The 13751-nt window shown below is 38.3% G+C and overlaps 1 gene segment (V, D, J or C); it reads right to left on the reverse strand.

The window, feature by feature from the left end:
• Positions 1-10149: 10149 nt before the first annotated feature.
• Positions 10150-11037, reverse strand: LOC126958349 (T cell receptor alpha variable 8-2-like). The segment is given in 2 exon segments: positions 10150-10596; positions 10726-11037. Coding segments are annotated over 2 exon segments (393 nt in total).
• Positions 11038-13751: the final 2714 nt, after the last annotated feature.

Here is a 13751-nt window from a genome sequence, read left to right on the forward strand (position 1 = left end):
AACTCCAGGGTGGTCACCCACTGTTGTTATTAACACATAAGGCCACAACAGAGGAAACTACAGTTCAGCTACCCACAGCTTGAATAATACCCAAAGCTTTGCTAAATAGCATAGGCAATATTAGATGTTGGGTTTTTATTTGCAAAACTAGTGACATATTAGGTAGCATAATGAATGATAGAAAATGGTTTTTAAATAAAGGTATTTAAGATACATGTTTCAACTAAAGTATTTTAGAGGCACACCCTACCCTTGAAATACAGGATATAAACATCTAGAACAACTGTACCTTGCACTCTTAAGAATGATACCAAAGATTTAATCCCTAAAAGATTCTATGTCCAGTCAGTGGTGTGCACAGCTGAATGGATAAACAAATTGTGCTTTATCCATATAATAAGATACTACTCAGCAATAGCAATAATGAAAGACTGATACACATGAGAACATGGGGGAATCTAAAAAACGCGATGAATGAAAGAAACCAGGCACAAAAGAGTATGTATGATTCCATTGATTTGAAGTCTATAATGGGTAAAGTAAATCTAAGGTGATAGAAATAAGAACATCTATTGTCTCCAGAAGGTGAGTTGACTAGAAAGGCACACATAAAACTTTCTAGGGTGACAGAAATATTCTGTCTACAGATGGTTTTGCAATTATCATTGTCTTCTTCCTCCATCTGAAGGAAATAGAAAATCAAAAAATAATGATGTATTAAGAGAGTTACATGCAAGAAAAATGACTTAGAATTATAATCTCCAGACACATCCTCATAGGTGAATGAATGCCTGTTTGTGTGGTATGCTAAAACCTTTTAAAATTGATTTCAATTTGCGCCAATGGTATAATAGTATTCTGTGTATAATGTGCACAAAATGTTAATAGTAAAATTAATTTTATTAACATAGTAACAATATTTCCAAATTCTTAATAAAATTATTGTAAAGTTTTCTCATAATTATATAACAATAATGTAAATAAAACAATAAGTAAGTAAAACAATAAATCAATAGAGAAATAAAACAAGAAAACTACTTTGATATCTCAGGCAGGAGTGGGAGGGGAGATGGAGGATGCTTTCCAGTTGCTTGAAGTCCTTGGTGCATGTCTCAGTCTAGTACAATCAGGAAAGAGAAACCATATAATTTCAACAGAAAGATTTTAAGGATTAATAAACAGAGTGTTAGAGTAACAAGAGAATGAATAATATGAAAAACAGAAAACTCTGCTATTCCTATTCCTGTAGGAATAGCAGACATAAGGTGCAGCCTCTACTCCTAGGGCAGGGTAGGATAACCAGGGAAGAGGCCTCTAGCCTTACCCTCAGGGCTGAGACCCAGATGTTATTGAAAAGACACAGCTGTGGCTCACTGGATGAAAGGGAAGTCGCTGTGGTGCTGTACCAGCAGAACTTGCTAGAAATCCACCCTCTAGAACATGGCAGAAAATCATCCTCTAGGACACTGGGGAAAGCTGTTCACGGGGAAGTGTCTCACTGCAGGCTCTCTTCCACAGAATCACCCCAAAACAGGGGGGTTCTGAAGGAAACTCCTGGGCACTGTGCACTGCAGGAAACTGGTGCAAGTGCTCTGCGTGAACTGGACACTGGAGAAGACTCCCATGGTGCAGGATCCTGATGAGTGAGCACACGGAAAGCAGAAAGCAAAACCTTTTCTTCCTGACTCTCTACTACAAAGCTTAACATTGTGTCAACTGGCAAAGGAAAATGGTCAAAGGTTCCAGATCCACCTTCACAGAAGAAGCAAGAGTGAATTTAGAGCTGAGAGTCAATAAATTGATTCCTTCAACTACTTCAAGCTTCTCTATGCAACACACACATTCTTCTACACACATTTGAAACATGTACAACAACAAAATAATTCTATACTTCTATCTCCTTCGAGATACAGAAATCTGCCTTGCAACTGAAGAACTTTTCATTCTTTCTCCAAAATGAAGAGATGCACAACCCCAAAAGTCATTGACTTTATCACTGATTACATTAATAGTTCTTCAAATTCAGGGACAGTCCTTCCTAAATTTTTTTTTAAAAGCAGGATCTTGTTCTGTCATCCAGGCTAGAGAACGGTGTCATGATCACAGCTCAGTGTAACTTTGAACTCCTGGGCCCATGCAATCCTCCTGAGTAGCTAGGACTACAGGTGGGCACCACCATGCCTGGCTAATTTTTTTAATTGTTTGTAGAGATGTTGTCTTGCTATGTTGCCCAGGCTGGTCTTGAAATCCTTGCCTCAAGTGATCCTCCTGCCTAAGCCTCCCACAGTGCTGAAACTACAGGTGTGAGCCACTTCACTCAGCCTGAAAATTCTGTTACCTTTACACTAAATTATAAAGTTTATTTCCAACAGCTTGTACACAAGATAAAAACACGATGTAGGGACAGAAGAAAATGTTTAGCATATGTGCTGTTGTCTCCCAATCAGGGCTCTAGCTTGGTCTTCAGTAAAATGTTCCGCCTTTCAATTAGGGTACCTGCTTCTGGGTGATGGAATATGTAGTAAAATCAGTTAATTACAAGAAAATTCAGAATTCTTTCTGAACAGTCGGAATGATTGATATCATTGATAAAATAACTCATAATCTCCACTTTCTTAATATAATTCCTTATTTTGGAAAGTTTCTCCTACAAATCATGTACTTATATAAAAGCAACAAATTATTAATAGAAGGAAGCAAGACTACTTTGATTTTTCAGGCAGAAGTGAATGCTTCTCCCTGAAGGCAGAAGGGGAATGCTCTCCCAGCTGCTTAGGGTCCTTGGTATGAAATTTATTTTTCTTTAATATTCAGTTTGAGATCAGAATCAAAAGAAATGGGCAGTTCTTTCTCAAATCGATCTGCATAAAGTGCTCATGATACTATGATGAGTCCTTTTGGGCAGCGTGGCTGAGCTGATGACAATGAGTCACTTGAAATTATTTGTCTTATCAGTGGTAGATGAGAGTGTGGTCCAAAACCAGCAAAGAAGGAAGGGACTGAGGCAGGAACATTAAATGAGCATACATTTCTTTTTCATAATTTTATATATCTGACACATCATTCACCTTCCTCACAGCATTCCAGAAATCACTTAAACATATTTATCACATGTAGTCATATCACCACATCCTAAAACATACTGTTGACATCTTGGTTCACCATTTGGCTAAGGAGTGCCATTGCCCACAATTTACTAATTTGATCTATATTTTCAGGGTCCCTATGCACCTACCCTCGTAGACATTATAGTATGAGCTAAATGGCAGCTAAAGAGCTCTCTCCTCCTCCTTCTCCTTTTCCTCCGAAGCACTGGTTATCCTCCGAGGCAGCAAGCAGACAAGGAGTTTCTTATACAGTTCTTTCCACTCTAGACATAAGACAGTCACACATTTATACTTTCCAGCAGCTGCCTGGAATCCAGTACCATTGTAACTCTTATCAGTATTTCTAACAGAGCTTGGCATCGCAAAACTTACCACATGACAGATTATCAAAATGATACTATAAAAGAATCGATCTTTGGCCAGGTTCAGTGGCTCATGCCTATAATACTAGTACTTTGGGGGGCCGAGGTTGGAGGATTGCTTGAGCTCAGGAGTTTGAAACCAGCCTGGGCAACATAGTGAGACCTTTTCTCCACTAAAAATAAAATTTAAAAAAAAATCAGCCAGGCATGGTGGTGTGCACCTGTAGTCTCAGCTACTCAGGAAGCTGACTGAGGTGGGAGAATTGCTTGAGGCTGGGGGTGTGGGTCAAGGCTGCAGTGAGCTATGATCATGCCACTGCACTCCAGCCTAGGTGAATGAGTAAAACCCTATCTCCAAAAAAAGAATCAATCTTTAATATTTCAATAGTGAAACCATGTAACAACAGAGTGAAAGCAACAAGTAAAAGTGTCAGTAGCTAGAAGAGATGAATGGAATTTCATAGAAAAACTTACAGTGTAGATTTGCATAATTAATATATCAATAGAATAGAAGCTATTTTTATAACTGTGAAAAAGTCTTTGGAGAAACACTGATGAATTCTAAATCTTCATTCTCCTTGTGCACTATTCCTAGTTGCCAGAACTCACATCGCTGTGACAATTTTCTGAGTCCTTCATGATTCTAATGAAACTTTCACCATTGGCTAATAATTTCTCATAATTCTTCCTAAATAGAGTTACTGAGACAAGATACCCTGAAACCTGAATAGCACAGTTAAAGCCAGAAAAAATAAATTCTAAGAAAATACCCTATGAATGACCAGCTCAAGAATGCAAACTTGCAAGGTAAGAACATGAGAAGCTTATCTTTTGTTTTCTGGGTTAGTTGAGAGATTAAATGATAAATGAAAACCAAGGTTATCCTAGACCATATCAACATTCCCATAGTCAACCACTTAATGCAGTCACGGTCAAGGAAAGGTCCTTGAGAACCTGATTGTTAGGTGATAAGAAGTATGTCTCCTCCATCATTCTAGAATACTATTTCCTATTATGCAGTTTCTTCAATTAACAAAAAGCTTCTAAAACAAAGTTTACCTGACATGGGACACAGCAGGAATTGCAGAATTATATAGAAATGCCTGGATGTGCTCAGCTTTCTTTGCCTCACTCACCATCCTAAAAGCAAGAGATCTTTGAAAATGCCACAGGAAGATACACTGAGTCTCTGAAAACTTCTCTAGCACAGGCAGTTTGTGTTCAGCTCCCCCTGCAGACCCAGGCACTGTGGCACCCACAGCACAGAAGTACTCAGCAGCATCACTCCAATGCACAGAGGGTTTCCTCAGGTTGAAGGAATATTGACTCCTCTTAAATTCAGCCTCAAAGCCTTTAATGCCTTGAACCACAGTGTCTCCTGAAAAGTACTTCAGGAGCAGCTGGAGGCCTTGGCCGGGGGACTGGACATACCAGAAGAGAGAAGGTGTTGCCCCATAGGAATAGTTACATCTCAACTCCAGTGAGGCTCCTTCAGAGACAGTGATATGGATATCAGGCTGGGTCACTGACTGGGCTCTGGCAGTTCCTGGAAAAACAATGTGCTATCAGTGAAAGCAGTGCAGACTCAGTATAAAAAGTAAGCATTTCTAGTCAGAACCTGTGAAACTAAAGACCATAAATAAATTTTACTCACTCAGGACAAAATGTATCCCCAGCAGTGGGATGAACACCAGGAGCATGGCTGAGCAAGGGAAACACTATAGGCTCTTTTCTGCAAGATCTCCAGAGAACAAGAAGGAAAGTGGCTGAAGAGACCAAGAACAAGAAGTGTGGGGAAGGTTTGCTGGACGAGCTCCTTGCTTATATAAAACTACAAAACCTGCAGAGATGAATGTGGTTGCTTTTAAACCTCTGATTCTTGTCACTTGTCTCTGTCTAGAAAGAACTCAACCAGCTGCAGGAAGAAGAAACTGAGCAGTGAATTGATCTTCAACAGAAACAAAAGCTCCAGTTTGTGCAGCCTCGCCCTCTGGAGGCCAAGTGCAGAACGGGAGTTTAGCAGAGACCGCTCATTAGTGTGTTCTTCCTGTTTTCTGAGATGTATCAAAACTTCCACAGGACGTGTTTCTTCCTGACCAAATCTATGATGGTGTTTTAGTGCTAGAGTCCATTAGCAATAAGATTTCACGTAAAAATGGAGTAATACGTCACCTCGCAGAGGAATCGTTATTGAAAGTATATCAGAATTTAGATATGAGTCCATGAGAGTCTGGGCTCAGACCAATTGCCCTGGACTGAGTTTTGGATGGTTCAGTGTTGCCACAGTGGTGATGGAGGATGGTAGAGACATTTCTCTCGGATGGTGCTTGTGCAGCCATAGAGGAAAAGATTTCACATAAGGAGAGTAGTGCCTCCATGCAACTAATGACAAGGCATAACTCATGATGGGAAGGCTTTGCCTCTAGGGGTAAAGAAAATAAAACTACAGAAACCTCTTGGGCTGAAGGAAATACAACCCCAACAAGCGAGAAATAAAAGTTGAAATTTAAAAATAAAAACAAATAATAATAAATGTAGATGGGAACAAAAATAAAACTCTGAAAACATGAGAATGGAGAAAGTCACTGCTTTTTTTGTGGTTAATGGGACCCTTGACAAAGTCAGAATACTTCTTTCCTTTGATTTGAAAGTATAAGCCCAGTTCTCTCCTTGGGTTCTTGATTCACTTGTTCCTGTCGGAAAAGATTGTCTTGAATGAAGAAAATTAAGTAATGCTATCATTTTGTAAAAGTGTAGCCTTTGAGTGTAAACTTCTAATTCTTAATGCCATATGCTCATTTCCCTTCTCTTGAATATTTCTTCCTAAATTAAAGAATAGAAATAAAATGGAAATAGACTAAAATTCACAAGAGTAGAAAAAAATGAAGGTCGTCTGGTGAAGGTCATCTGGTGACACATATTTCTAGGAGACAGAAAGTAGGTGGGATTATATTGAAGATTAAAGCAGAGCAGAAAAAAAAATATTCGAAAATAAGCTATGAGGAACAACTTCTTCTGAATTTCAGAATGGTGGTCATTTTAACTTTTCTCAAAGTTGCTGAGCATTTGCAAAGCCCAGTGTGTTCAAAGTCAAAGGCCATAGGATTGTGTGATGTCTTGGAACATTGCCTTTTGCTCTGCACTGGAAGAATGTAAAGGAATTATTCAATCCCCTGTAGTAGTAGAAGCAACACCTCATAGTTAAATAAGATCATAAATAGAATATTCTCACTGAAGGGTGTTGGCAGCATTCTAAGAAACACATGATTACCTGGAAGATTTAAGGGTCTCCAAACACAGCCCCAAATACCAAAATGCATGGTTCATTTAAAGGAAGCAAAAAATCAGAAATGAAAAAAATAGCAGTGAAAGAGAAAATTAAAAACTAATCAGCTCTGTTTTAGGTACTAAAAAAAAACGTAGTATTTGAATAGTCCTACTATGCATTAACATACTCTTAAATCCAGATATAATTCAGAATACAAAAATTTTTAGACTTTAGGAAAAAATATAGTATTTGAATTATTTATAAAAACAAGTATGCATTCTCAATTTTTTTGCACCAAAGAAAGACCTTCTTAAATTCGAAAAATAAGAAATGAAATATCAAAAAAAAATTAAGACCTTAATTAAATCATCTTACAATCTTGATGAGAAAAATTTGCAAATATAAAAAATGAATTAGATTAACTAAAAAGGGCAATACAACTAAAGAGGGTGGAAAAAGACAACATCAAATAGCCATTCTTGATGAATATTATGGACAACCACAAATTAATGCAGGACCATAGTAGAATAGGAGATAACTTTAAGATACCTACAGCCAATCTCTGCCATGGATTGCAAGTAAAAACTGAACAAAATACAAAAAAAAAGAAAAAAAAAGAAGAAAAAAACTAACTGTGGACTTTGAAATTACCCAAGAGCTAGCAGATTGTGTAGGGAAGTCAAAAATTGGAGAAGCAACCTGCACAAGGGTGAATTTCATATTTTTTCTGTTTCTTTCTCTCGACTTTGCCCTGAGGGAGGCCCCAATGCATACAACAATATGGTAATGATGTAGGAAGTCAAAACTCTGCAAGAAACACAATTTTCTGCCTCTGTGGGTCAGGCTAGAAAACAGAGACCCTAGGGAAGAGATGGAAAATAGTTTTAAGTCTCAGGCTGATCCCAAGACTCTACATACATGAACCTGACTCAGACCAGAACAGCAAATCTTAGGTTATTTAACTAATATTTGAACCACCATTCCAGTCTCAGACTACCCCCAAGCGGCACCCATGCAGGAGAAACTAAAACCAATGTAGCAGAGAGTTCAGGAACTGACCTGAGATTTGAGCCACGCAAACTGGTTTCACTAATCCCTGAGCTACACACGACAGGTATAAACCCAAACCAACATTGCAAATGATTAGAGAACTGAACTGTGATTTTGAGCTACCAAATTCCACAAAAGGGGAGAAACAACTAACAGTGTAAACCAAACTAGGCTGACTTTCTGCTCAAACAAAAACATTAACATTTTTTAGATGATTGTTTTTTAAAGAAGAAGGAAGAGGAGGAGAAAACAGAGTGTACACACATAATATTTGAAATGTTCAAGATGTACATCAAAATTATTTGACAAAGAGCCAGAAAAATGAACTAATATTGAAGTAAAAGATCAACAAATTCAAATATCAAGACGACTAAGATACTAAAACTCATAGACAAAGATGTCAAAGTAGCCCTTTTGATTATGTTCCACAAAGTAAAGAAAAAAATAGAAATTGAACTGAAAAATACAGTATCAAAAATAAAAATCTTACAGTAAGGGCTCAATAGCAAAATGATGATAGAAAAAAGAATATGCAAAATTGGAAATAGATCAATATAGATTATTTAATCCAACTAATTTTGACTTTGTCTTCCCCCAGGAGACATTTGGCGAATCTGGACACAATTTTGGATGTCACAACTTGGGGTGTGTAGTGCTATAGGCATCTAGTGTAGAGATGTTAAAAATTCTGCAACACACAGGGCAGCCCCACACCCCAATAAAAAAAATTATAAGGCCCAAAATATCAGTAGTGCCAAGGTCAGGAAACACTGACAAACCTTAACATCAATTTGAAAATTGAAAGAAAAAAACACAGAGCCCTGGAGACCTGTGGGAAAATATTCTAAAGTCTAAATTATATCTAACTGGAGTCCTAGAGGGAGAGAAGATATTGGGTCAGAAAACATATTTGAAGAAAGAATGGCCAAAAGCTTGCCAAATTCATTGAAAGACATGCATTTATCAATTCAAGCCCCAAACAAGGCAAAACCAAAGAGAACCACATCTAAACACATTATAATTATATCACTGACAACAAAAGATTGTATAATTTGTCGTGTGTATGTGTGTGTGTGTGTGTGTGTGTGTGTGTGTGTGTGTACACAGCTTATATATGAAGCAGCTAGAGAAAAACAATATATTACATCATTGGAGGACAAGTACTTGATGGCCATGGATTTCTATTCAGACAGCATGGAGGCCAAAAGACAATGAAATGGCATCTTTAAAGTGAGTGGGGGAAAGTGTTGACACAGAATTACAGACCCAGTAAAAACTATCTTCCAGAAATAAGGGGCAAGTTAAAAATACATTTTCAGATAATTAACAAAAGTGAAAAATATGTTTCCCAGCAAATCTGCTCTAGAAAAAATACTAAAGGGAGTTTTTAAGTTTGAAGGGAATTTCAGTTATATCCCCTGGTATCAGAGAAAACCCAAATCTTCAGGAACAAAGGAAGATACCAGCAATGATAAATAGCTGTTAAGTATAAAATAGTTCTTACTCTTCTTCTTAAGTTTTATAAAGTGCATATAATTGTTGAATGCAAAAATTATAACATTGTATGGTAAAGTTTTCTATATATTGTGATTTTAAAAAAATTGAGACAAGGATCTCGCTCTATTGCCTAGGCTGGAATACAGTGGCATTGTCGTAGCTAACTGCAGCCTTGAACTCTTGGGCTCAAGCTATCATACTGCTTCAACTTGCCGAGTAGTTGAGGCTACAAGTGAGTGCCACCATAACCGGCTAATTTCTTTTATACTTCATAGACATGGAGTCTCACTTTGTTGCTCAGGCTGGTCTCAAACCCCTGAGTTCAAGCAATCCTCCCACCTCTGCCTCCCAAAGTGTTGGGATTACAAACATGAGCCACTGTGCCAGGCCTGGTGAAGTTTTCAATGTATGTGACTAATACATATGAACAACAATAACAAACTTTAGTGTTGGTAGATAAAGGGACATTGTGTAAAATTTCGACATTTCACATAAGGAGGTACAGTATCTGCTCACATAAGACCCGGGATATTTAGGCATGTACATTGCCATCTCCAGAGCAACTACTCAAAAAGTACAGAGTTATAGCCAAAAAGTTCATAGATAAATTAAAATGTAAATTGAAAAGTATTTAAATAATCCAAAAGAGTCAGAAAAAAAGAACAAAAAACAGAACATGGGTGAAACACAATAATGAAATATACTTAAATCCAACCTGATTGATATTTATATTCAATTTTAATTATCTAAACTTCACAATGCAAAAACAGAGATTAACAAAGTAGATAAAAAGAAAAGATGCTCTTTTATGCTACCTACAGGAAACACATTTTAAAGTCACAGATAGTTTAAAAATAAATAGATGGAAAAGATACAGCATACATCAATAAGCATCAGAAACTTGGAATTGCTATTTAATATTATAAAACAGACTTCAAGGTTGAGTTCTCGAGTCACAGAAAGTCTCAGTATCTCAGGAGGTTTGTGTTCAGCTGCCCTGCAGTCTCAGGCACTGTGTCATTCACAGCACAGAAGTACTCAGCCGCGTCGCTCACATGGGCTGAGGCTTTCGTCAGGTGGAAGGAGGTTTCACTCTTTTTAAATTCAGCCTCGAAACCGTTGATGCCTTTAACCAGGGTGGTCCCTGATGTGTACTTCAGGAGAAGCTGGAGACCTTGGTTGGGGTATTGCACGTACCAGAAGAGATTTGGTGAAAAAGACGATGAGTAATTGCACCTCAGCAGCACAGGGACTCCTTCAGAGACAGAGACTTGGCTGTCAAGCTGGGTCACAGACTGGGCTCTGGTTCCTCCTGCAACACGAACGCTGTGTAAGTAAAAGCAGCGCAGACTTTGCTATGAAGAAAAGATGTCTCTATTCAGAGAAAATTACAACACAGTCACATTTACAAAAGGAAGAAAGGTAATGGAATGTTACTCACCCAGGGTAAAAATCACCTCGAGCACTGGGACGAGCAGCAGGAGCATGGCTGAGGAGTGGCAACGCTGGAGGACCCTGAGCAGGGCGGACAGAAGCCAAGGGCCCTGAGCCTCAGGAGATAGGGGCAGCGGGGAGGTTAGGCTGGACAAGTCTCTGCCTTTGAAGCGTTTCAAAAACAGTTAAAGAAAGGCTTTCTCTTAAGGAGCCTAGATGTGTTCTGACCTCTTGTTCTCATCACAGCTCCCTATCTACACAGACATCAGTGAGCCACATCAGCCAGCGGCAGGGAGGAGGCTCATTGGATGAGGATGATCTGCAATGAACACAGATGCCTCCTTAGTGCAACGCTGCCCCCTGAAGGCCACAGGCGAAACCACGGATCCAAGGAAGCAAACTGTTTGCTTCTCATTTGAGAAATGTGGTATCAAAACCAACAGAAAGTATTTCTTTCTTCCCAAATCGGTGATGTCACCTTCTGTAGAGTACATGGTTTTAATCCTAAATACATGAGAAATGAGAGTAATGTAAAAATAGAAGACTAATTTACTTTACTGAGCAATTAGTCACAGAAGACAACATTCTAGACTTCGGAATACCATTGAGACATTCTATATTATTTTGTAAAATCATTCATCAAGGAGAGGGGAGGTGATCAGTTGCCTCAGTCTGGCCTCAGCTTCATATGGGCCTGTGTTTCTGAATGTGAGCATTACAGTGGGTGAAAGAGATTATTCCTTTATTTGATTCTTAAAAGAATAAACAAATTAGACCAGAGTCTCATACTTAAAATCAGCATGGATCACATGTCATTATAATTAATTAATCAAAGCAAACAAATAAGCAAGATTTTTTTGTTAAACGAAAATGTGAAAGAGGCCCCTTGGTTTCAGGTCAACAACTTTGATATTTGTAACTCTAGGAAAAAACAACTTAGGTACTTCATGTTTAAAAGGAGTCCTGTTTCAATTGTCAAAGCTCCTATAGACTGATATATTGTGCCAAATTATATCTCACACTAAAAAGAACATTAACAGAGGCCTATCTATGGAGAAACTTGAGTGGAATGATGAGTGTAAGAAAATATAACAAATAAATACTCCTGGGAAGAGTTAGGAAAAGAAAAGTAAAATCAACCTGTGTTAACTCAGAAAGTTGGGAGGAGTGCAACCAGCAGACAAGACATGAGAGGACCTTGTGGGAGGTATAGTAGATTTGGGAGAGATTGACAGTGACACTCAACAGAGCTAGGTGAGCAGCAGTCCCCTGTGGGTGGGAGACAGACTGTATTGAACTGGAGCGGTCGACTCTGTGGCCTAAAAAGATGAAACTCTTGAATGAGAAACCATCTTCATCCAACTTATTTTAGCATAGAGATCATTGCATCCTAAAAAATAAAAAAACCAAATGAGGAGAGAAATCTCAGGTGAAATGAGAATCTGGCCAACAAGGATTCTTTTCACAAGGTCAGAACAAAGTCCCTCCTTTCTTTGTACTCTGTTCACCTGTGCCAGCCTGAAATCAGTTCTCCCTTGCACTTCTGATCTATTCCTTGATTCTGCCTATAGATTTACGTGAAAGACAAAATCATATAGCCAGTTTGAAAATTTAAATGTTACTAGGATGTGCTCCTGATTCAAAATTCCTAACTAAGCACATGTATTCTCCTCTTATCGTTCCAATATTCCCACTGAAATAAAATTTAGAAGTATAAAAAGAATGACTTGAATCCATAATGGTAAAAGTAATAATGAAAAGATGAAAACTATCACAATTCCCATGAAATGAAAAGTAGATGTGAGCACACTGATGGATGAAACAGACAGCCGGGAGAAGTCAGCCCAGACTGAACTATGAGAAGATTGCAGTGGAAATGCAAGTGAAGGGAACCTACTGGGTGAGACCCTGGAGAGGTTCCGGGTTGAGAAAGAGAGTAGGTGATGGACAATGGGAAGAACAGAACACAAGAGAACATAGTGAAGGTCCACACATGGAATAGCTGCACTAGCCTCCCTCCGTTCTCACCATCCTGCTTCTGTACTTGTGATAGGCATAGTTAGCCAGCTTTTACTTCAGTATTTAACTTTCACAAGAGTTTAAATGCACCACTGAGATTACTGCAGTTTTATTATGAGTGGTTGACAGAATTAGGCCATCTTCAACGATATTAGGTGCAAGGAACAAAGAGGAGCAACTTAATTACCACTTCCCTGTTCATTCATCCTGAAAAGAAGCCTGCCAAATCACATGGTATACCCACATACCCACACCACTGGCCAGGCACCCCATTCAAGAAGAAACATTGTGGGGAACATGGGCACAGTGATATGAGAAGTCCATCCTGCTACCCAGTCCTCCATTCTTAAATACAAATTAATAACAAAATAGCATTAATCATGTATAAGTAGAGATGGGATCTCTTTCTGTTGTTCTTTCTACACATGGAAGCCCAGAGTCATGAACTGTGAACCATCAGAGTCATTTCTACCTCAATACAAAGGGATGAACAGAATGTCATGTTATCATTCCCAAAAGGAAGTAAGATAATATACTGTTGCCTTAGTCATTATTCTTAAAATACCTTGAGTTTTAGCTTTGAGTAATATTTCCTTACCTTTATTTAGATGCTTTCTGTTAAGAAGTGCTTTAACCTGAGGGAACCTAGAGGACCGGTCAATAGGTGCAGGAAACCACCATGGCACATGTATACCTACGTAATAAACTGCATGTTCTTCACATGTATCCTGTTTTTTTAAGAAGAAATAAGGAAAAAAATAAAAACATATAAAAAATAAAATCACTACATGTGATAAGTGCAAAAAAAAAAAAAGAAGTGCTTTAACCTAACATTATTTGAACTCTTCAAGATCGGTAAAGCCAGCTATATAAACTCCTTAAAATAGAGAATGAAATTAAAATTCAGAATATAATTACAAAGTCTATTATTTCTTGAATGCTGCCCACATGCCAGGTGAGTTCCAAGTTAATAGTGAACACTGCTTGTGCCCAGCCAAGACCCCCTTTCCCAGG

The sequence above is a fragment of the Macaca thibetana genome, chromosome 7 (genome assembly GCF_024542745.1).
Source record: "Macaca thibetana thibetana isolate TM-01 chromosome 7, ASM2454274v1, whole genome shotgun sequence".
NCBI classification, from domain to species: Eukaryota; Metazoa; Chordata; class Mammalia; order Primates; family Cercopithecidae; genus Macaca; species Macaca thibetana.